At 37.0% G+C, this 23,466-nt stretch overlaps 1 protein-coding gene across 1 annotated transcript; it reads left to right on the top strand.

The window, feature by feature from the left end:
• Positions 1-443: 443 nt before the first annotated feature.
• Positions 444-23,130, top strand: LOC119787742 (N-acetyllactosaminide beta-1,3-N-acetylglucosaminyltransferase 3-like). Its single transcript, XM_038291774.1, has 2 exons — positions 444-595; positions 21,806-23,130. The coding sequence occupies exon 2, from the start codon at positions 21,816-21,818 to the stop codon at positions 22,938-22,940; it is 1,125 nt and encodes a 374-aa protein (XP_038147702.1). The 5' UTR covers positions 444-595; positions 21,806-21,815; the 3' UTR covers positions 22,941-23,130.
• Positions 23,131-23,466: the final 336 nt, after the last annotated feature.

The raw sequence follows: 23,466 nt of genomic DNA, 5'->3' as shown, positions 1-23,466 counted from the left end.
TTTTGAGAAAAAAAGTCTGAATTTTGAGAAAAAAGTCAGAAATTTGAGAACAAATTTCAGAATTCTGAGAAAAAAGTCAGAAATTTTAGGAAAAAAAGTCAGAATTCTGAGAAAAAAGTCTGAATCCTGACTTTTTTCCCCATGTTAAACTGAAATAAAATTTAATCAGTAAACTTTTTTTTTTTTTTCCAGTGGTCCTAATCCTCTTCCGTACTAATCCTGTTCCGTAGGTTTTAGTATTCTGCTTTACTGTGATATGAAATCCCATTTTTTTCCATTTGGTGCATTTCAAAACTTCAAACATATCACTCTAACGTGAACCTACAAACACTTTAAAAATAAATGTACTCTTGAGTTGATTAAAATTGGATAATAGCAAATATTTGCAAAAACAGAATTGCAAGTGAGGAATGACGTCGGGCGGCTGTTCACAGTAAAGATCTTGCGACAGTTGACAGAGAGGAAAGACAAACAGGCGCAACTGAGAAGTCACCGCCCTGTGAGCTGCAGATTACCGCTATGCTGCCTCAGGACAGCCGAGTTAGGATTATTAATCTGACACATTTCACTGACCAGAGCGTCCAGACCAGAGCAGGTAATAAACCTTTCTAACTTTTTCCCTTTAAATATGTTCTTCTATTCTTCATCATGGGGTCTGGTGGAGCGGAGGACTTTACGCATCGCATGAAGCCATAACGGGAAATGCTTTTAGAAACATTTTCCTCTGTCAGAAACTCATTTCTCTGTATGTTCATCCCTCTAGTTTATTTGGGAACTTCCATTAATTAGGATTCTTATGACTTATAATATTTGTATTTTCTCATTAAACACTGTCTCTACATTTATATACATTTTTTTTACCTTCCGGGTTGAATTGACAAAAGCGTTTCTACAATAAACTTATGGATAAATATGTAAAAGTAAGTGAAAGACTTCAACTTTTTCAGAAGCAAAGACATATTTTACAAATGTGAACTTCCTAAGATCTTAGAAACTTTTTGAGGAATTACATTTCGATACATTTTAAAATCTCTAACTCATAAATAATCACCCAGAGTGCGTAAAGTAGTAAAAAAAAACTACTCTGTAAGAAAGTTTGAATTTATTTCTTTTCTCCATTGGCTTTAAGGGACTTCCCCTCCTGGTTTCGTTTCCTAAATGTTCAGTTATTCTAAATACGTTCTAAGGATCAATCATCTGTCCTTTTTCTGGATAAAAAGCACCAATTATTAACAGCAACTGGTAAATAATTAAGTAGATAATTCGTCACCTGTTGCTGTTACTGCTCTGTTGGTTAATTTTAAACAGAATTTAAAATGGCTTTGTGTTGAACAAATCCTTAAACGCAACTATTAACTTTTTCCATTTAAGGTTTGATATGTTTTAGTGGGTAAAAAATATTTTGTGTTTGGAAAAAAAAAAATCAATTCGTGACTCTCAGCATTAATTAAGCTGGGTGTTAATTGGGCTCCGTCTAAGGTTACACAATGCCTGCCTATGAGATGACTGGTCAATGAGGTGAGTGCTAGATGGCTGATTTCATGTCATTTCTCCTAACAGCTGAGTCTGTCATACAGGAGTTACTCTTTCTCTATAATCAAAATGGGTCAAAACAAAGAGATATCCTTCACATTTTTTGGTAATTTCATTGTCACATGCCAGGTTCCCATTCAGTGAAATATGTTCAGAAAGGGTGTGTCAAGAAACTGTTTCCATGCCTTGTTAAATACAGTATTTTTAACAGCCGTAGGGAAATATAAAAGTTAACTTGAGTTTGTGCAGATCGTTGACAGGATGCGTTTTAGCTGCCAAATTGCATGTAATTAGTTTTGAGCAACGCTATGCTCTATATTGGTTACTTCACCATGACCGTGAAAAAGAGTGATGAGTTGTAAACAGGTGTTTAAATTGTTGAGATAAGATTAAATGTTAAAAATATGTTCACCTTGTTTAATCTGTTTAGGAAAAAGTAGAATGTATATATATATATTTCTTTTTCTAGATTATAGATTTTTTTGCCGCTTAATGCCCACGTTACCCTATGTAAACATATTTACACCACTTGCGTATTGCCTAACGCAACCACTGTTGGAGAAAAACAACCTCCATCCAGGGTTTGCTATATTATTTATTTCACATTACTTTAAGCATTTTTTTTACTCTCCTTTGTAGAAATAAAATAGAATTCTGACAAATTGAAAGACTTTTTTTTTGGGTTGTTTTGTCAATTAAAAGCAAGCATTGCAATTAAGTTTAAGTCTGAATTCGGACTAGGCCACTCCTTTTTTTAGGTGGATTAAGTTTGCTTGAGTTTGATCCATAAGGATCCATTGTTGTGTTAATTGCATACTAGTTGTAAAAGATTTTAGTGATCTCTGTAATGTTTTGTGTGAGATGGGCCCTTCTGTTTTGCCACCTTGCCCAGTTTCTCTCTTATTGAAGAATTAACACTAAACTTAATTAAAGGAAGTAACCCCTTAAGGGCTTAGTTTGCTGCTTTTCTTTCTTTCACGAGTTCTCAGATAACGCATATTCATTCCTTCTGATCATGCTGTCACCTGCCTTGACTTTCAGTAGTGTGAAAAAATGCAGCTTTAATGATGCCTCAGAATTTACTTTCAGTTTAGACAGTAGGGATGGTCAGGGGGATGATTTGAGAGCTTTAAACATTTTTCCTTAAGTTTCCTTTTTACGAAGCATGCCTTAAATTAGCATTAAAAAAAAGTACAGGAAGTTCTCCTAATATGTGCTTCATTTTTCATGTCTATTTACTCAACAACAGTGAGTGAGTGGAACAAACGAACCTGATAGTCCTTTGGCTCAGCTGTAAATGCAGAATCAAACTTTCAGTTTTTCCAAACCTTTGGTTGGTTCTCCTTTGAATAGAAACTCTAAAAGGACTTTATTTTTTAATAACTAATATAAAAAAAAAATCATGCTATCACTGTCTGTATGAAAAATATTACAGTGTAATAATTAACCAAAGCATATTAACAAACTCGGAAAAAATCGGCAAAACATAACCAATAATTACTTAATTCAGCAAAGCTTTTACTGGTGTAGATCCTAAATTCAGCTAAATAAAAAAATGTCATTGTTATTATTTGTATTGAAATAAGCTGTATTCATTAGTTATATGATGATAAACCCACTTTTCCACATGATAACTTTTTGCCCTCCATTACTCTGGCGTATTTTACTCTCGTTGCTAACGTGCCATGTTGCTTTTTTAAAGATCATTTATCAAATGTTGATGATGAAACAAAGTCTTTCGTTCATGTATCTGAGCTCATTACCGTACTTCTGATAAGCTATCAGGAAAGATAGTAGTTGATAAAGAAGGCTGTAAACTATTGCCGATATGACTTGTAGTGAATTGTCAGGCTTTTGGATGATTCAGTGCTTTTAGTAATCCTAATAATCTTCTCATTGTTTCTTCTTAGCTTTACCTTCTGGGTTGGGGCATTTATTGACTTTGAAATAGATAAAAGTTTAAAAGGATAGTGACCCTGGCACGTAATCTTGTAATAAAATGTGCTATAGTATCTAAATTTAAAACCACAATGTCACTTCAAATCTCAGAAATGTTTCTGCGTATTTTATTCTTTTGTTATTATCTGACTTAAAGTAAATTAATCAAGTTCAAGCTGTGTAGTTATGCATTTATTTTTTCATCACGCAGCCCAAACATTATGGTGGTTCATGTTGTCTATAACCTCACCTGGTTGTGCTTGAAGTTTCAGCAATATCCAGAGTTATAGTGATGTTTTATACTTTTATAACAGTTTTGTCTATTGAAATTTAGGCTGCTGAATATGCATTAAATGTTTTACTGGCTGTAAAATGTGTCAGTGTTTTAAATTTGAAAAAGTCCCGGATAAAATAAAATGACATAAAATAAGATAAAACAAGATGAGAAATAACCTAAATTTAGGCACAACATTCCCAGGCTGAGGCTATTATCGGGTATTCTGAAAATGTCCAATGGTGGCAGCCTGGGAAGTGGATGGAAAGGTCTGCATTGAAGAAAATGAACAGGAATTATGCCAGCACAGTTCTTTGTGCTGCAGACCAGCCTGTTGAACACACAGCCCCCCTGTCATTACATACTATCGGTGGCCATTTATGTAGGTGATCCAGTGTCCACTGGGGTGGATGCTCGGCCACTCCAGCTTGTCTCCATGACGTGTGGTTTGCTTTGTATTCAAAGCAATCGAAATGACCATGTTTGGCTTATATAGGACTTCCTTATGATGTTCCGTGAATCTTTAAGATAAACTTTAGGATTAGAATTTATTTAACTCTTTTGGAGGAATTAGATAAATAACTGTAGCTAATCCTTGCATGCCTGTAGCCATGTAGAACAGCTGCAGTTCCTCAAGGATTAAGTTAATAAAAAATAGGCCAAAGTGTTAGGATCCAGCCATAAATATTGAAGCTGTTATCAATAAAGAAACAATAGTTTTTCATCAGCTCTTTAAAGGTTTTTAAAACACAATGGTGAAGGCATGTCCTGTTTTTTCGACATCTTCCATTTAAAATCAAAATAGACCCCCTTATCTTTATCAAAAGAATAATTGAAGTTTGCTTTCACTTTTCTGTATTGCACGTTTTACTTTTTCTTTAAGACTAGTCATAACAATGATGCCATATTAGTTTGGATTGCCTAAGATTTGTGTCTTTCTCTGATGAATGATATTCGGGATAAATCATGTTAAAAACAATGTGCAGACTTCATGTGCCTTGTTGTAACGGTTGCTAGGTAAACAAAATTACGCTGAGGTGAGAGCGCCGGACTGCTGCTGAAGGTTAGACTGTTCCAATTCGCAGACTATTACTTCCAGTCTCCATGTTTTTTTAGGTCTTTTAAGGACCCAATCTGCTTCTACTGTGTCCTTTGAAGGATGCAGCCCCTAATTTGGGATACCTCATATTATCTGATCTTTTTCATTATGTTTCTTAAATGTATTGTTGAGAAAGACAGACCAATAAAGGGGTGCTGTGTTATGCATTAATGTGAAGAGTACCACACGTTACCAGCTTTTTTCATACAGCACTTACAACATCCACAAGACCAAGGTTTTGTACACAAAGTAAAAACATCTTACATTAAACCAACATTAAAATCAAAAAGATCTGAAATAATAAAGCATCAAAGCACCAAAAAAGGATAATAGAATCAATAAAATAAAGAAAGATAGAAATAAATAGTGTGAAAGTTAATAGTAAAACCATTTAAATAAGTTGGAAAGTCAACTTCTAAGGTGTTGCTAAAGGCCAGGGAGAACATATGGGTAAAAAAAAAGTGGACTGAACAGGAGAAAGTGAGGAGGCCTGTCTTATGACGAATTGAAAGGGCCTCCTCAACTTAGGAACTGCTGCTGCAACGCCAAGGTCTCCCTTGAGCTTGCATTTTGTCTTTGGGATGCTCAGAGGCAACCGTTTGGCTGCCCTGAGGGAACCAGAGTGTTTGTAGGGATTTAGGTTTAGTTCTTGCACAATTTGGAGGTGTGGCTAGGGTCATTGTCCTGTTGTAGGATGAAATTGGCTCTAATCAAGCACTGTCCACTGGGTATGGCATGGCGTCGCAAAATGGAGTGATAGCCTTCTTTATTCAGAATCCCTTTTACCCTGTACAAATCTCGCAACTTACCAGCACCAAAGCAACCCAGACCATCCCATTACCTCCACCATGCTTAACAGATGGCGTCAGGCCTTCTTCCAGCATCTTTTCATTTGTTCTGCGTCTCACAAACGTTCTTCTTTGTAATCCAAATACCTCAAACTTGGATTCATCCGTCCACAACACTTTGTTCCAGTTTTCCTCTGTCCAATGTCTGTGTTCTTTTGCCCATCTTAATCTTTTTCTTTTATTGGCCAGTCTCAGAAATGTTTTTTTCTTTGCCACTCTGCCCTGAAGCCCAGAATCACGCAGCCACCTCTTCACTGTAGATGTTGACACTGGTGTTTTGCAGGTACTATTTAATGAAGATGCCAGTTGGGGACCTGTGAGGCGTCTGTTTCTCAAACTAGAGACTCTAAAACTAGAGACAGCTAAACTGTTTTCAGATGTGTGAACATGATTGCACAAGTGTTTTCTAATCATCTATTAGCCTTCTGAGCCAATGAGCAAACACATTGTACCATTAGAACACTGGAGTGATAGTTGCTGGAAATGGGCCTCTACTGTATACACCTATGTATAGGTCTATATCTATTGCACCAAAAACCAGACATTTGCAGCTAGAATAGTCATTTACCACATTAGCAATGTATAGAGTGTATTTCTTTAAAGTTAAGACTACTTTAAAGTAATCTTCATTGAAAAGTATAGTGCTTTTCCTTAAAAAATAAGGACATTTCAATGTAACCCCAAACTTTTGAACAGTAGTGTATAGGAAAATAAAACAGAATCAAAGCAAGTAGGAAAAAAAAAGCAGCTCAGATGGGCAGGGGGGACTAGGGTCAGGAGGAGGCTATTAAGAGGTTTAAAAGCTTGTTAAGGGATTTTAAAAGAACACTAAAATATATAGGCAACTAATGCACTTGCACTCATACTCTCCATTTTCCACTTACATGGGATGTAGCAGTATCAGCAGAGATGCCCAGATTCCCCCGTGCCACAGACATCTCCATCAGCTCCTCTAGGAAGCCTGAGGCAGTCTAGTGCCAACCAGGGGACAGGTCTCCCCAGCTTGTCCTGGGGCACATTCTGACCGATCTGCCGGAAAACCCTCAGTAGAGAGGCCTTCAGAGGGCATCCAAATAGATGCCTGAGCCACCTTGGGCATCTGCATGTGCTGGATAAACTCTTGACTGCCCCAGTACATAATGTAGGTCTTGGCTGTAGGGAACCAGTAGAATCATGTCATTTGAGAAGAGCAGAGACTAAATTCACTGGTCCCCAAACAATACCATCTCTTGCCTTTGGCTGCACAGACAGATCCTGTGTATGAAGGTTATAAATAGGACCAGACACAGACGGCAGCCCTGCCAGATGCAAATATACACTGGGAACAGGATCTAAACTTATTTTAGACAGGATTCCTACTCTGCCTGTGCAGAGGTTGATTTGCCATTAGTGAAGGTCCGCAGATCCATACACCTGAAGTGCCTCCACAGGATACTACTAAGGACATGGGTGAATAAACTCTCCAGGTTCACAAAGTATTTGCGGCCTTGTTGCACTAACAGACATGAAACCTCAAGCATCATGCAGAGTGTGTAGAGCTGGTCCAGTCTGTCATGACAGGGACTGAAACCATGAAAGCTGACTCTCCTTCCAAGGGAAACTGAGAAATTATGTTGTGGTTAGAACAAATCCTATGGTTCCCCTTTTTGTGAAAGGGGAACCATAGGAAATATTCTAACTCACACCACTATCAGTTACTGTTGATATTAAACAGGCTTTCCAGCACAGCAACACACAGAGACATTGTGCAGATCTCATCCACCCTGAAGCCTTGCAACTCTTTTGACCATTTGGATGCCTGGGTGATGAACAAATCCTGCTTCCAGCATCCAGTCTTTGCTTCAACCAAGAAAACTTTGACAGGAGATCCTCAAAGTATTCCTTCCACTATCCGACATTGTCCTTCGTCAAGGTCAGCAGCTCACCTTTTCCACTGTAGATACTTTATTGTTCCAAGAGATAAATAAATCACTGACTCATTGCTAGATTGCACTACAGTAAACCAACCAAGTGGTAACAAAGGCATAAATTACTGTTTCAAAGTACTGCTAAGAAAAAATAGTGTTAATCTTAATTAGTAAAAACTTGGCTGGACGATGGCTTTGATATGGTTTTCTAGATTCAGTCTAGAATCGATTTTGACCGCTGACTTCACAGCAACTGGCCTTAGGGTTGTCAATTGGCCTATCCAGGCTTTTATGTCTTCTAAGCACAACAAACAAGGAGGGGTACATTTCTTAGAAAACTGTGAAGTTCTGTGAATAAAAGCGAGACATTATAAAAGATAAGGAGCAGCCTGCCGTGCAGCATGTGAAACAGGGTTTGGTCAAGCCTGAGAAAGTACTGTTTCAGTTCATTCACCCAGCCCCATTCACCTGCATTATAGAAGTTCTGTTTGTGACCTCTGTTTGTTTCTTGGCATTTCCAGATGCCACTTATGCTGTTTAGCCAAATTTGGTTCACCATCTTCTTCCTGCAGCAGTTTTTTTTCTCCAATCTTTGCTTTTTTCTCACTCCCCCTGTACAGCACTCAGTTCCTCTTTGTTTCCTGACCTGATTGTCCTCTTCCATAGGTTTTTCCAAGGCTTGTTCTCAACACAGAAATTTATGTCTGTCTCTCCATCAATATATGCCCCACAAGGACAGCAGAGCTCATTGCACAGGGTAGAATTGAAATAACCCCTCAGAGCATCAACTGTTTCTTAAGACCATTTCCTCATATTGTAATTAATGACTGGTTCTCTTGGTACGAGTTGATTATTTACACACCACGATAACACCTCAGCTCCGCAGAGGAGAAAAGGGTAATGAACTGAATGCTTTTCTTGCAATTTACTTATAGCAAGTTCAGTGTTTGCTTCTCTAGTGATGCATAAATCACACTGACTCAAGGTCGGTAGGCATGATTAAAGTCCCCCGAGGTTAGAAGAAGGGCCTCAGGTTGCTATGAATGCACTGTAGTCATGGGGGTAGGTTTGCATAGGGACAATAGAGACATGTCCCTACCAAAAGTTTGGATCGACATACCTACCAATAATTTGATGTGAACAACATGTTTATAATTTACAATACAGCGTTGTTGCATAAGGAGCTATTTAAACAGTCAGACAGTTAGCAATATAGGAGAAGGATTATTATTTTATCCTTTAATATTAAAAACACACTTGTATAAAAGAAACATTATATGATTGTAGAAAACAGATATAATGATGCAGGGCAGCCTCAAGGTGAAGCAGATGCCCTTCAGTGCTGCATTATGGAAGAAATTTGTTTGGAAAGTTACCATTAAATTAGGGCTGCAACTAATGATTATTTTGTAAATTGATTAATCTGTCTATTATTTTTTCGATGACTCTGTAAATAATCAGATAGCCAAAGGTTCCCTAAAGAAGATTTTTTTTTTTACAAAATGAAACCAGGTGAAACAGAAACCTTTCCTCTTGAGGAGTTCTAGATGGAGAATATTAAAATATCTTAAATGCAAAATCTTTACATATTTTTTACAATCTTGGCATAATTCCTGTTCTCAGTGGCCCTATACTCCAGTTAATGATTAATAAATTTCTAAATTGGTTGACGATTATATAAATAATTGATTAATATGGTTAATTGTTTCAGCCCTAGATAAAATACATGTAATGGGATACACAGAGTAACTACAGCCCAGATGTACAACTTGTGTAGTGATGTTAATATTTTAAATGCTCAATGTCACTTCCTCTTATAGTTCCAGTTCACATGTAAATACAATACACTTATTTGCTGTCCCTTGAATTTATTATTTTGCATGATACAGAGAGAGCATATTAGATAAAAAAATAAATAAATAAGAGTGTGGTTTACCTCTGTTTACCTCTGCACAATTCTATATCTTCAAAAGAAAACAGAATGAATCCACATATAACAGACATATTTGGACTATATTTGGTTAAACAGGGACTGTCTTAGCACTACACATTCAATAGAGCCAGTGATGCTTTAAACATTGATAAACAGCATCTAGTGTGTGTAGCGCTTATAAGATTTGTATTAATGTAGCAAGAAATGCTGCTGGTCTCTTTAAGAAAAATGTGCCCTGATGCTCATATTTAGCATAAAAAAAGAGCATGCATATTTTTGCATCGAACCAGTGACATCAAAACAATGAAACTGAAAACCAATAGTGTCCCTACCAAAGTTGAAATCAAACCTACGCCCTTGACTGTAGTGGTACCAGTGATCAGAGGTGTCAAAAGTATTAATGTTTATTACTCAAGCAGAAGTACAAATCGTACTGTTTAAAAACACTTCTAGAAGAGAATTAACTTAAGTTTTTTACACCAGTTGAAGTGTAAAAGTATCATTTTTAAAAGTACTTAAAGTATAAAAGTTATGCAGGAAAAATTTCAAGGACAGATTCTTTAAACCTTATACTGGTTTGACACGCTACCCTATTAAAGGAAACACTTTCTATAATTCTTGATGATAACTTTCTTATACTTAATAAATTAATACTAATTTTTTAAAATACCAACAGACATAAATTAGCTTAAATGAAACAAAACTAATGAGCCTATTTTTAAAATGTAAGGAGTAGAAAGTAGAGATAATTGCAAAAAATATGTATAAGGATTAGAATTAAAAAGAGACTGAATTGCTCTGTTTTGGAAAGAATTTTGAAATTATTGACGGAAAAATAATTGAAATTCATCTCAAAAATGGTCAAGTTATATAATTTGTGTGTTATTAGTTTTCAATTTTAAACTAATAATGAAAATACAATGAACTACTGCTTTTTTCTCATTTCTGTTTTTTTTTTTTTCAAATGGAGAGAAATTATTTTTCAAGTCAACCTTTTCGGACTACTTTACACATGTAGAAAACGGATAAAGAACATATTAATTAATTTCTATGCTTCCTTTGGGATCTGAAGTAAGAATAGCTTCACAAAGGATTTCCAGTAAAAACAAAGTTTTACAAAGCTAATAAATAAGTAGGCCGGTAAATATAATGTGTCATAATGGCTGTCTTCAACTGTTTATAAACATAAAAAATATTATGATTACTATCAGTTTATTTAAATACAAGGATCTATTAAACTACTTATTGATTGATGAGAATCATTTGAAAGACTAAACTACAGAAACAGTGCAGAGAGGCTCCACTCTGCAATATTTTGGGCAACCAAAGATCCTTTCTTCAAATAACTGATCATTTTGCAAAACTTTTATTTTGATGTTTAATTAGACACATTCATCCAAATACAACTCTTAAATTTATACATGACTTTATTATTGAATTGATAGTAACTGGGAGGATTTTGGATTAAAGAAAAGATTGAGTGCCTGAACAACCGATTTCTTAGAAACGACACTGTCGTCCCAGAGTTCACGTCCATCCCTGTGAACACTGGGATGTAACTCAGTGGTAAAGTAGATTATTCTTATTACAACCGTTGCATATATTAGCTGCGACAAATGAATCAAGATGCTATGACCGAAAAAATGTGATTGACAGATGTTTAGGTGTACAGATAAGAAAAAAAAAATAGATTTTAAGACAGGATTTCTTAAAAAATACAAAAAAATTCTACATTTTGGGACAATATTGTCTGATTAAGAGTACATTTATATACAGGTTTAAGCCAGAATGATTTGACATTTTAAATTTATTTCTATGAAAATATAATATATACAGTATTTATAATATTTATATATTTTTTACATTTAAAAATCAAAATAAATTTTATTACTGATCTGAAGCAGTCTGAGAGGTAAGTATCATCACTAAAGGAGGCGAAGGAATAACTGAACATCTGACGCAGAGAGCAGCAGAGGGGGGGAAGCGAAGCATTACATCAGGGAGACAGTAATGGAAAGCATAGTTTTACCAATGCTGGGCAAGTTATCCCTTACCAAGCAAATAGGGGGAAGATGAAGAGTTCCCTTAAAGAAGAGCATTTACAGAAAATTACACTACATGGATCAACCAAATACAGAATATGGAAAAGGAAGTAATGCAACACACCCCAGTGACCACAACAGATTAATAGTCTGATAGAGCTAAGGTAACCGTAGGTCATAGATTTCAGAATATCTAATCTTTAACACATTTTGAGTGGATGATCCTGTAGCTGCAAGGTGAGAAACAAACGCTGCTTGGTTTATTTCCAAAACTAAGACTGCAGATCTGACCAGTGAACGCAGTCATTCTTACCGAACAAAGACTAAGGCTATGAGACGGGTTTTTTTTTCTCTGCCTTCTTGAGGTTGTGTGTTCGCCCTCTTCCTGCTTTCTGTTTCCTTCTTCAGCAGGCACTTTCAGGTGATTTGTTGTTCTATTCTAGCCTAAGAATAGAACAGAACAGATCTCATCAGGACCTGCAAGGAAAAGTCAAACGTATTACTATTTTGAATGATTTTGCGTAAGGGTTAACTTATTAAATGCATATTTGCATCCGCATTTCACAGGAAATATTGAGGCTGTTCAGGAACTAGACTAGATTTCTGTTATTGCAACTTTCCTTTTTGACACAACATGCTCTAATGTCAATAACTGATAACAAGAACCTAAAGTTTATTTCCATGCTTTTATCTATTTGCATATGTTTCTCCCTGCACAGGGTTGCTTCAAATATGTATTCTATATCATGATGTAATTCAAACCTAGACAATCTGGCGTCTGTCAAGTATTGTGTTTTACATCTTGAAAACAATTAGATTCAACTCTTCCAGCTCCTTAGAGAATTTAAATCATAAGCAGGGCTTTTGCTCATTTACAAGAAGAATTCTTGATGAAGTGTTAATTTATAGCTTTTAATTTAATTCTTTTTACTTTTATTTTTTTTCTATTTGTCAGGAGATTAAATTTTAGCTCAGTGAAGATCTTTAAGAACCAAGATTTTCTCACTAAGTTCTGTTAGAAATGTACTTTTAAATGAATAATCAAATGCTGACAAGTTTGGTAATTATTTCCAAGTCAATTTTATTTATAAAGAGTGATTTATAAAATAACAAAAGTAAAGTGTGATGATAAATACAATTTGAGTGCACCTAACTGTTTTTATAGCTCTATTATTCAAATAAACCCTAGTGAAGCAACTAGTACTAAAACTATAAACACATAAATCCAATCATGGCCATTTGACGAGAAGAAAAAAAAAATCTCGCCCCCTCATGAAAACAGGCTGTCAGGATTTAGAAAAGTTTAACATTGAAAGCAGTAACTGCAACACTGCTTTGTCGTTCCTGTAGAGATGCATTATGTGTAGTTAATTATGTATTTGGTGGTTTCCACATTCGGTGACAAGAATCATTTGTCTCTGTATGACATGTATTTTGCAAGCGTGTCCTTTGTTATATCCAGAAGTTCATTTTGATATATTATATAGTTGGTTCAATACTAAATACAAGATGCTGTCTTATAGAGTAAAAAAGTAAAAGGTTTATTTGCTTACAGCCTTTTTTTTCAATTTTGTTGTTGACAGTGTCGGCTCCATTCAGTTATTTTAGAGAAACACTAGAGAAACTGCTTGGCGCGTTGAAGAAGAATTAAAAAAATACTCAGTTTAAAGTTTCATTTGAGGAGAAAAAAGAGCTATTGTTAAAAATTAATGTTAGTTAATGAAAAGGCTGACCTATTTTTAAAGTCGTAGGGAAGTCATATTTAAATGTCAAATCATTCTGGTTTAAATATGTATATAAATGAACTCTTTATCAGATGATATTCTCCCAAAATGTAGAAAATTTCAATAAAAACATAAATCCTGTCTTAAAATTTGTGTTTTTTCATTATCTTATGCAGGCCAGTTAGTCAGCTTGTACGGCTAAATTCAGCCAATCATATATTGACGGTCATCTGTCAATCAAATTTTTTCGTCATAGCATCTTGATTCATATGTCGCAGCTAATATACGCAAAAGTTGAAATAAGAAATAAGAATAATTTCCTTTCCCATTGAGTTACATCCCAGTGTTCACGGGGATGGACGTCTGTGTGTTCAGCAGGCGTAGAGCTAACAGAACTGGCAGCGTTGCGAGGCAAGGGCTCAAACATGTACGGCTGGAAGCCTTCTACACCAAACCAAGCTTCTGCCACCCTGGCGTCCTCTTCCACAACATCTTCATCTCCCCCTCTAAATAAAAAATGTATAAAGGAGGAGAGTCATCCACGAACACCGACACAAAACTCTCCTCCTCTTGTATGTTTCCGCTGTCCAAAGCGTTCCTTTACCGTGTCGTTTCTCAGTAACCAATTTAGTGCTACTTGATCTCAATGTAATTTCTCATTGGGAACCTACTAGCACTAAGTTGCTAACTGGTTAGCAAGATGCTTCCGAGACACCGGCCGCAAACAATCTTGCTTGCGAAACTTCCGCTGCAAGAATCCCGCCCCCTTGATAAACGACCAATCACATTCACTTTATTCACTCGTGTAAAGTCGGGCACCACTTGGGAGAATTCGGAAATGCAACGGTTGGAACGGCCATTTCCCTATTACTTTAAAAGTTAAAGGCTACATTTAAGTAGCTTTAGGATAGCTATTTGAATTAGGCCTTTTTTGTCATGCTTCTTATTTCTTAGGTAAAACTAAACACTACCCAATAATTATCATTATCGACTGATTCAAAAGGCTATTACTGTGATACATTTTTTAGCCATATCTCACAGCTCTAATGTGTCACAATGGTTTAAAACGTTGGTGTGTAATCTCGAAAATCATTGCTTTCCTTGTTCTTCTCTCTCATGTTTCTGTCTCAAAGTCAAACTCATTTAATATTTTTCATGTAGTAAATCTACGGGTATGACATTTTTCTGATTTTCCTCTTTTCTATGTTCAGTGGTTTGGTTATGACACGTGATGAAACTGTTAAAGCAGAGTGAGTTCAGCAGACTCACTTGTTGTTGAATGAAAGGTCAAGCTGTTGATCTCTCTTCCTTTTTCTGAATATATTTGTGTTTCTTTTTCTACTCAAATGAAATCCTCTTTTCACAAATCAGCCTCTGAAAACTTTTGAGAGATAGACCATTTATGACATCACCATATCGTTTTATGTTGTATACTCCAGAAGTGGCACAGCTTTTGTAGTTTTTAGAACAAGAATAATTTTTGAAAATCTTTAAGCCAGAGAATTGGACTTATAGTTCTTATATTTCTTTTACAGTGCAACACCATGAGTAATCTACCCTAAGCTGTTGATTTGTCCATCATCAACATTTAACCAGTAGTTCCAGAGTTATCAGCCCCTTTCTGGCATGTGGTCTCATGGGGACCTCATCATGCTTCTCAAAAACAAAGACTAGTTAAAAACACGTTGCAGTTACTCTCACCAGACCCCATTATCTTAACTACATCTCTCCCGTGCAGCTGAGTCTCAGCTAAAACTCACCACCAAACCCACTCAGACAAAACTGTTTCCACTGCATTATTATTGCTTTCATGGTCGTATCTGATTAAACAGGTTTTTTTTCTAAGTCTGAGGAAGGTTGGTTCTGATGTCTGCACTACTTCCGTATCAGTATAGTGATGCATTGTCCTCAGATACTATCAGCATTGTGCTACAAAGATTATCATTAACTGAAACAAGTGACATTTTGTATTTTAAAATGACACTTGTTCATGTTTTCGGTATTTTTCTGTTTTTCTTTTGGTGAGATCTTGAATTTTTATTAGCATTTCCGGTGTTCAAAGGTTGATAACATGGTGGAACCTGTACATTAATATTGTAAAAGATATACAGGTGCTGGTCATAAAATTAGAATATCATGAAAAAGTAGATTGATTTCAGTAATTCCATTTAAAAAGTGAAACTTGTATATTATATTCATACATTACATACAAACTCATATATTTCAGATGTTTATTTTGTTTAATTTTGATGATTACAAATGACAACAAATGAAAATCTCAAATTCATCATATCAGAAAATTAGAATATTGTGAAAAGGTTCAAAATTGATGGCCCCTGGTGCCACACTCTAATCAGCTAATTAACTCAAACCACCTGCAAAAGCCTTTAAATGGTCTTTCAGTCTAGTTCTATAGGCTACACAATCATGGGGAAGACTGCTGACTTGACAGTTGTCCAAAAGACGACCATCGACACCTTGCACAAGGAGGGCAAGACACAAAAGGTCATCGCTAAAGAGGCTGGCTGTTCACAGAGCTCAGTGTCCAAGCACATTAATAGAGAGGCGAAGGGAAGGAAAAGATGTGGTCGAAAAAAGTGTACAAGCAAGAGAGATAACCGCACCCTGGAGAGGATTGTGAAACAAAACCCCTTCAAAAATGTGGGGGAGATTCACAAAGAGTGGACTGCAGCTGGAGTGAGTGCTTCAAGAACCACCACACACAGACGTATGAAAGACATGGGTTTCTGCTGTCGCATTCCTTGTGTCAAGCCACTCTTGAACCACAGACAGCGTCAGAAGCGTCTAAAGAGAAACAGGACTGGACTGCTGGTGAGTGGTCCAAAGTCATGTTCTCTGATGAAAGTAAATTTTGCATTTCCTTTGGAAATCAAGGTCCCAGAGTCTGGAGGAAAAGAAGAGAGGCACTTCATCCACGTTGCTTGAAGTCCAGTGTAAAGTTTCCACAGTCAGTGATGGTTTGGGGTGCCATGTCATCTGCTGGTGTTGGTCCATTGTGTTTTCTGAGGTCCAGGGTCAACGCAGCCACATACCAGGAAGTTTTAGAGCACTTCATGCTTCCTGCAGCTGACCAACTTTTTGGAGATGCAGATTTCATTTTCCAACAGGACTTGGCACCTGCACACAGTGCCAAAGCTACCAGTACCTGGTTGAAGGACCATGGTATCCCTGTTCTTAATTGGCCAGCAAACTCTCCTGACCTTAACCCCATAGAAAATCTATGGGGTATTGTGAAGAAGAAGATGCAATACACCAGACCCAACAATTCAGAAGAGCTAAAAGCCACTATTAGATCAACCTGGGCTATCATAACACCTGAGCAGTGCCACAGACTGATCGACTCCATGCCACGCCGCATTGCTGCAGTAATACAGGCCAAAGGAGGCCCAACTAAATACTGAGTGCTGTACATGCTCATACTTTTCATGTTCATACTTTTCAGTTGGCCAACATTTCTATAAATCCTTTGTTTTTATTGGTCTTCAGTAATATTCTAATTTTCTGATATGATGAATTTGAGATTTTCATTTGTTGTCATTTGTAATCATCAAAATTAAACAAAATAAACATCTGAAATATATGAGTTTGTATGTAATGTATGAATATAATATACAAGTTTCACTTTTTAAATGGAATTACTGAAATCAATCTACTTTTTCATGATATTCTAATTTTATGACCAGCACCTGTATAGAAAATGAAACTATTGAGTAACTCTGAGTTACACACATGAAAACCATTGTTGGTTTGTTTAGTGAAAGAAAAACCAACAATGGTCACAGAAAATAAGCTGAATCAGACAAAATAAATATTTCTATGAAAATGAAGAAAGGATACTCTAAAAAGAATAAACTAATGAAAAGGGCTCGTGTGATGAGCACAATTCTTCAATAAAGATCCCAGAGAGCTTTATGAACACAAAGTAAACTTGTAACATTCCCTTTTATAGCTTAGCTGTTTGGACAAAACACTGCCTTCTGTAGAACTTGAACTTTGTTTAGGTGTTTGCTGAGTACACTAAAGTGTACATACGCCTTACTTAGTGTTCTTGCATTTCAAACACAAACGATGTATTGGATTATGTAACATGTCAAACAGGATTCACCTAAAATTACAAAAAGTTAATTAAATGACGTGCATAAAAACAATGTAGTACTGTAAAAGATCCTGAGGAAATACAGGCTTGGATATGCCTTCCCATTTTTATATTTGCACATCTTTAAACTTCATGCATTATTAACTATTCACTTTATAAATATACATTTTTATCTAGAATGTTTCTAAGAGGGAATGAGCTCCCCCTCTTCATTAGACAATCCTTTCACTGTCTATTTTTAAATGTCCTCTTAAAACCAATTTTTGTTCTTTGGCTTTTAATGCAGCTTGGAGCTCTTTCTCTTTTTGTGTGTGTGGTTTGTTTTACTGCTTTACTATTTGTTTTTATTTGCTTTAACTTAAGTATTTTGTTCTTATTTGTTTATTCTTATGATTTTTTTTATATCCGTTTAACTTTCATTTGTGTGTACAGCACTTTGTTGCTGCTGTGGTTGTTTTAAAGGGCTCTATAAATAAAGTTGCCTTAGTTTCCTTTAGTTACCTATTATATTAAAATTAAGTAAAATACATTAAAGGTCATTGTGACTGTATCTTTAAAAGTTAAGAATAAGAATGCAGGTAGTGTGTTTAAGTTGACTGGCTGTACTCTCTGTTAGAGATGGTGGTTCTTAGATGCCAAAACAAACTGAGTCATGATGCTTTTGACAAGAACTGCTGACTAAAAGTGTTTTTCTTAGGTGATCTTAATAAAAAAAGAAGGGAGTAGGAGGCCCAGTGTTTGCCCTGTCAGCTCTTTAAGCAGCAACATAACCCTTATCACAATGTCATGCTTGGAAACACTGTTCTATGTTCTGTTTACACATTTCATTTCTGAACTTTTTGCTTTTGGCCTTTTTTTGGCTGTTTTTTTATGTCTTGCTTCAGACCAGTTGACAAGGACATATTATTTATAATTAAGTAGTTCAAAGGTATTTAACTTGAAAATAAGAACTGTTGTTTTTTGGCATTATTTATTTATACTCAAGGAGTAGGAGAGGTTAGAACAAGTTCAAGAAGCAACACTCAGTGTTTCAGATCGAACCCCCACATCACACCTAGTCCCCTTTTTGAAGAGGTGTAGTGCATCTAAATTCAGCTAGACGAGTAAAGACCTTACATGCAACAGTAGGTTGTTGTGCAAACTTGTCTGAAAGATGTCTGCGGTTTCTTAGCTATTGTTGAGGCTATTTCTGTTCAACTCCCCTTGCTGACTTCCATGTTTACAGTCTGCTGTTCTTTTGAAAACATAAAATACAAAATGCGGCACTCTGTTTCAGCAAACCTAAGAACCAGTGGCAATTTCTCCTTGAATACTAAGGAGGCTACGCCTCTCCTATAAATTTTGTAAAATAATTTAGTCAGATACACATTTTTAAGCTTCAGATATGCAGTTGTTTAGCTGTGATAAATATGCGCTCAAAGGTGCTTGGTTTAAAGAGTATGTTGCACATTTATCAGCTGTTGAGCTGATGCAATCTCTCTTCCTCTTTGAAGCAGCAGGACGCTTCCTGTCAACCTCTATGAGAAATCACCATTGAGGCCCGACCTCTGTATATTGGGGTAAGCAGCAAGAAAGAAGGCTCTGATTGGATAACACACAAAAATAGGTCACTTCCAGTGAGGCTAAAACTAGGGATGCACGATATAATCAGCACCCTATCGGTATCGGCCTTAAAACTGAATATGGGACATCGGCCACCCCACCGATATTTAACCCGATATTTGATCAGCTTCTGAGTTTCTAAAGTCTAAAAAAAAAATAAAAAATACTACTTCTTCTTCTTCCTCAAAAACTTCTTTTTTACAGACTTAAAAACTTCTAAAGACGAGGGAAAAAATATTGATACATTAAAATATCACAATATCTTCATATGCTGATATATTACCATTTAAAAACACCATATTAATCTCTTTTACTAATGAAATATTGCTATATGTCATCGTTATGCTACGAAATCCCCCGAAAATTCACAAAATTTTGCCATATTTTTATATGTTGATATATTGACGCGGTATCGACCTATTTTACTAACAAAATCTCACAAGAATTTCCAAATATCATGAGAGTTTGTAACAAAACAATGAAATTTCACGAGATTTTGAAAGTAAAATAGATCGATACCGCGTTTTTAAAAATCAATTTGATATCAGCATATGAAAATACACTATATTGCCAAAAGTATTTGCTCACCCATCCAAATTATTGGAATCAGGTGTTCCAATCACTTCCATGGCCACAGGTGTATAAATTCAAGCACCTAGGCATGCAGACTGTTTTTACAAACATTTGTGAAAGAATGGGTCGCTCTCAGGAGCTCAGTGAATTCCAGCGTGGAACTGTGATAGGATGCCACCTGTGCAACAAATCCAGTCGTGAAATTTCCTCGCTCCTAAATATTCCACAGTCAACTGTCAGCTGTATTATAAGAAAATGGAAGTGTTTGGGAACGACAGCAACTCAGCCACGAAGTGGTAGGCCACGTAAACTGACGGAGCGGGGTCAGCGGATGCTGAAGCGCATAGTGCGAAGAGGTCGCCAACTTTCTGCAGAGTCAATCACTACAGACCTCCAAACTTCATGTGGCCTTCAGATTAGCTCAAGAACAGTGCGCAGAGAGCTTCATGGAATGGGTTTCATGGTCGAGCAGCTGCATCCAAGCCATACATCACCAAGTGCAATGCAAAGCGTCGGATGCGGTGGTGTAAAGCACGCCGCCACTGGACTCTAGAGCAGTGGAGACGCGTTCTCTGGAGTGACGAATCGCGCTTCTCCATCTGGCAATCTGATGGACGGGTCTGGGTTTGGCGGTTGCCAGGAGAACGGTACTTGTCTGACTGCATTGTGCCAAGTGTAAAGTTTGGTGGAGGGGGGATTATGGTGTGGGGTTGTTTTTCAGGAGCTGGGCTTGGCCCCTTAGTTCCAGTGAAAGGAACTCTGAATGCTTCAGCATACCAAGACATTTTGGACAATTCCATGCTCCCAACTTTGTGGGAACAGTTTGGAGCTGGCCCCTTCCTCTTCCAACATGACTGTGCACCAGTGCACAAAGCAAGGTCCATAAAGACATGGATGACAGAGTCTGGTGTGGATGAACTTGACTGGCCTGCACAGAGTCCTGACCTCAACCCGATAGAACACCTTTGGGATGAATTAGAGCGGAGACTGAGAGCCAGGCCTTCTCGTCCAACATCAGTGTGCGACCTCACAAATGCGCTTCTGGAAGAATGGTCAAAAATTCCCATAAACACACTCCTAAACCTTGTGGACAGCCTTCCCAGAAGAGTTGAAGCTGTTCTAGCTGCAAAGGGTGGACCGACGTCATATTGAACCCTATGGATTAGGAACGGGATGTCACTTAAGCTCATATGTGAGTCAAGGCAGGTGAGCAAATACTTTTGGCAATATAGTGTATATTTGAGTATATTATTTTTCAAAGTGTCAGAAATGGATAACAAAACTGCTATTTTCAATGACTACTTATTTTTGTCCAGCTTTAACATCGGTATCGATATCGGTTATCGGAGGAGTTTTAAAATATCGGCATATCGGATATCGTGCGTCCCTAGCTAAAACTCTTAGGGGGTCTATGGAGCAGGGGCGGGTCGTGGAGCTGGCTGCTCGATGTTGATTGGCGGAATGCCACTTCAGGTTTTTTGACTGACAGTGGCCAGAAAATGAGGTTTTTCCTCATGACATGAGAGGAAAAAGCAATCATTTAGTAAGAACAGTTGTCTTGCCGTGGTTTCTGGAGTTTATTATTTCAGAGTGCTACAGAACAGTTATTTTTTTACCGCTTTAGTAATGTTAATGGAATACTTTACATTAGGATTCCATTAACACTACTGAGCCTTCAGTGTTTCAGAAGGCAGTAGCCGCCGCTGCAAAAAAAAACCCTCTTGTGATTGGCTCAGGAACCAGGAAGTAAACACAGGCTACACAATGCAATGAAATATATTCTGACTGTACCACTAGTTTTGAAAGGAAAAAACACTTAACTAAAACATTGCTGATAGAGAGGACCGATTGTTTATTAGTAATTCTTTGATCCCGGGTGACAAATAGGAATGATTAAGGTTATTTTACAGTACATTTCTTTCATATTGATCCTAAGGTTTTTTTTATATTCTTTTGTTGAACTGATGAATTATTTTTGGTGTACTTTTTTGGTCCTTTGAGATGTTTAATATACATTAATCAGGAACAACTTGTGGTTTTCTGTTATAAATTATAATGCATCTATTTTTTTTTTATCTAATCTAGTGTTTACACATTTTAAAATCTGGACCCAGATCTTTTCTATATGTGGATTCTTTATTTTCTGTCTGTTTTGTATTTACTTTTTTCTCATCAGTCTCATGTGTTATAATATAATCTTTTTTTCCCACTTTAGGGTTTCCAAGATGAAAAAAAACAAGGCCAGGATTATCTTAGTTGTTGGAGCACTTTTCCTGTTGGTTCTCCACCTCTTCAGGTACTCGGATCACAGAACCTTCCAACGCCAGAAGAACACAGCAGGGAGTACTAAGCTAAAAGAGACAACTATCAAAAGCAAACCTTTTGTATACACCTGGCAAAAATGCCAGCGAAATGTGAATGCTGCAAACATCACAGGCTTTAAAGACCTCCCTCAGAATATCAAAGACTTTCTCTACTATCGTCACTGTCGACATTTCCCCATGCTGCTCGACCTCCCTGATAAATGCGGAGGAGCGGCGGAATCTGGAGCCGTTTTCCTTCTGCTGGTCATCAAGAGTTCCCCTGCAAACTACGAACGGCGAGAGGTGCTGCGGAAAACCTGGGCTAAAGAAAGGTTACACAACGGTGTGTGGATTCGAAGGATTTTCCTTTCTGGAGTATCAGGAACTGGTTATCAGAAAGAGAGATTAAACACTCTCCTTCAGCTGGAGCAAAAGCACCACAGAGATATACTCCAGTGGGACTTTAATGACTCGTTCTACAACCTCACTTTGAAGCAGATACTCTTCCTGGAATGGATGGAAAGAAACTGTCCGAATGCTCGCTTCCTTCTCAATGGTGACGACGATGTGTTTGCCAACACAAACAACATGGTTGTGTATCTCCAGAGCCTTGAGAAAAATAATGGGAGCCAGCATCTCTTCACCGGCCATCTGATCCAGAATGTGGGGCCCATCAGAGCATCAGGGAGCAAATATTTCATCCCAGTTCAGGTTCAAGAATCAAATTCATACCCTCCATACTGTGGTGGAGGAGGCTTCCTTCTGTCGGGGCATACAGCTATGATTATATACCAAATGTCCAAATCCATAGAGATTCTACCCATTGACGATGTTTTCATGGGGATGTGCCTCGCCAAAGCCGGACTTGGCCCGTCTTCACACATGGGAGTGAAGACAGCAGGGCTGCACATTCCCTCTGAAAAAGTAGATGAATACAGTCCATGTTATTATAAAGAAATGCTACTGGTTCACAGGTTCCTGCCGGCTCAGATGTACCTGATGTGGCACAGAATCGAGGACCCAAATCTAAAGTGTGGTGGCTCGTAGGAAACCCCCTAACAGAACTGAACATCTAATGCTTTATTTGGGTTCTGTTGGGCTGCTTTGAAAGACTTTTTTTTAAGATCCTGTTTGCTGAATATGAGCAAAGTATTTTGCATTTAGAATTTCAGCCATAAAATATGAAATGCAAGTGAAGCCAGTCATATTTTTGTACGTTTATTAGATGTTTAATTTGTGGCATGGAGGCTGGATCTATTAAGGAAACCCTGCCTTTTTAATCATTTACTTTTTCTTTTTTCTAAACTATACAAGCAGGTGACCAACATTAGGTCACATAATGTTAGCAAAGACAACAGAGGGATTTATTTTTGTATATTTATGTATTTCATTCTAACATGACAACAATAGATCCGGTGTGAGAGAGACGGCTAAAGAAGACGCTTCCTGCCTACAGCTATAAACACCTACAACACCTGTGGGTTACTGCAATATTTAATTCCCCTTTGGGATTAATAAAGTATTTTTGAATTTGAATTTAGTTGAATAGATTGGCTTTTCATTTGTGTTAAAA

This window comes from Cyprinodon tularosa, unplaced genomic scaffold (assembly GCF_016077235.1).
Source record: "Cyprinodon tularosa strain WSP-4 unplaced genomic scaffold, ASM1607723v1 ctg30, whole genome shotgun sequence".
In the NCBI taxonomy this organism is placed as follows: Eukaryota; Metazoa; Chordata; class Actinopteri; order Cyprinodontiformes; family Cyprinodontidae; genus Cyprinodon; species Cyprinodon tularosa.
This window is presented reverse-complemented; position numbering and strand designations above follow the sequence as displayed.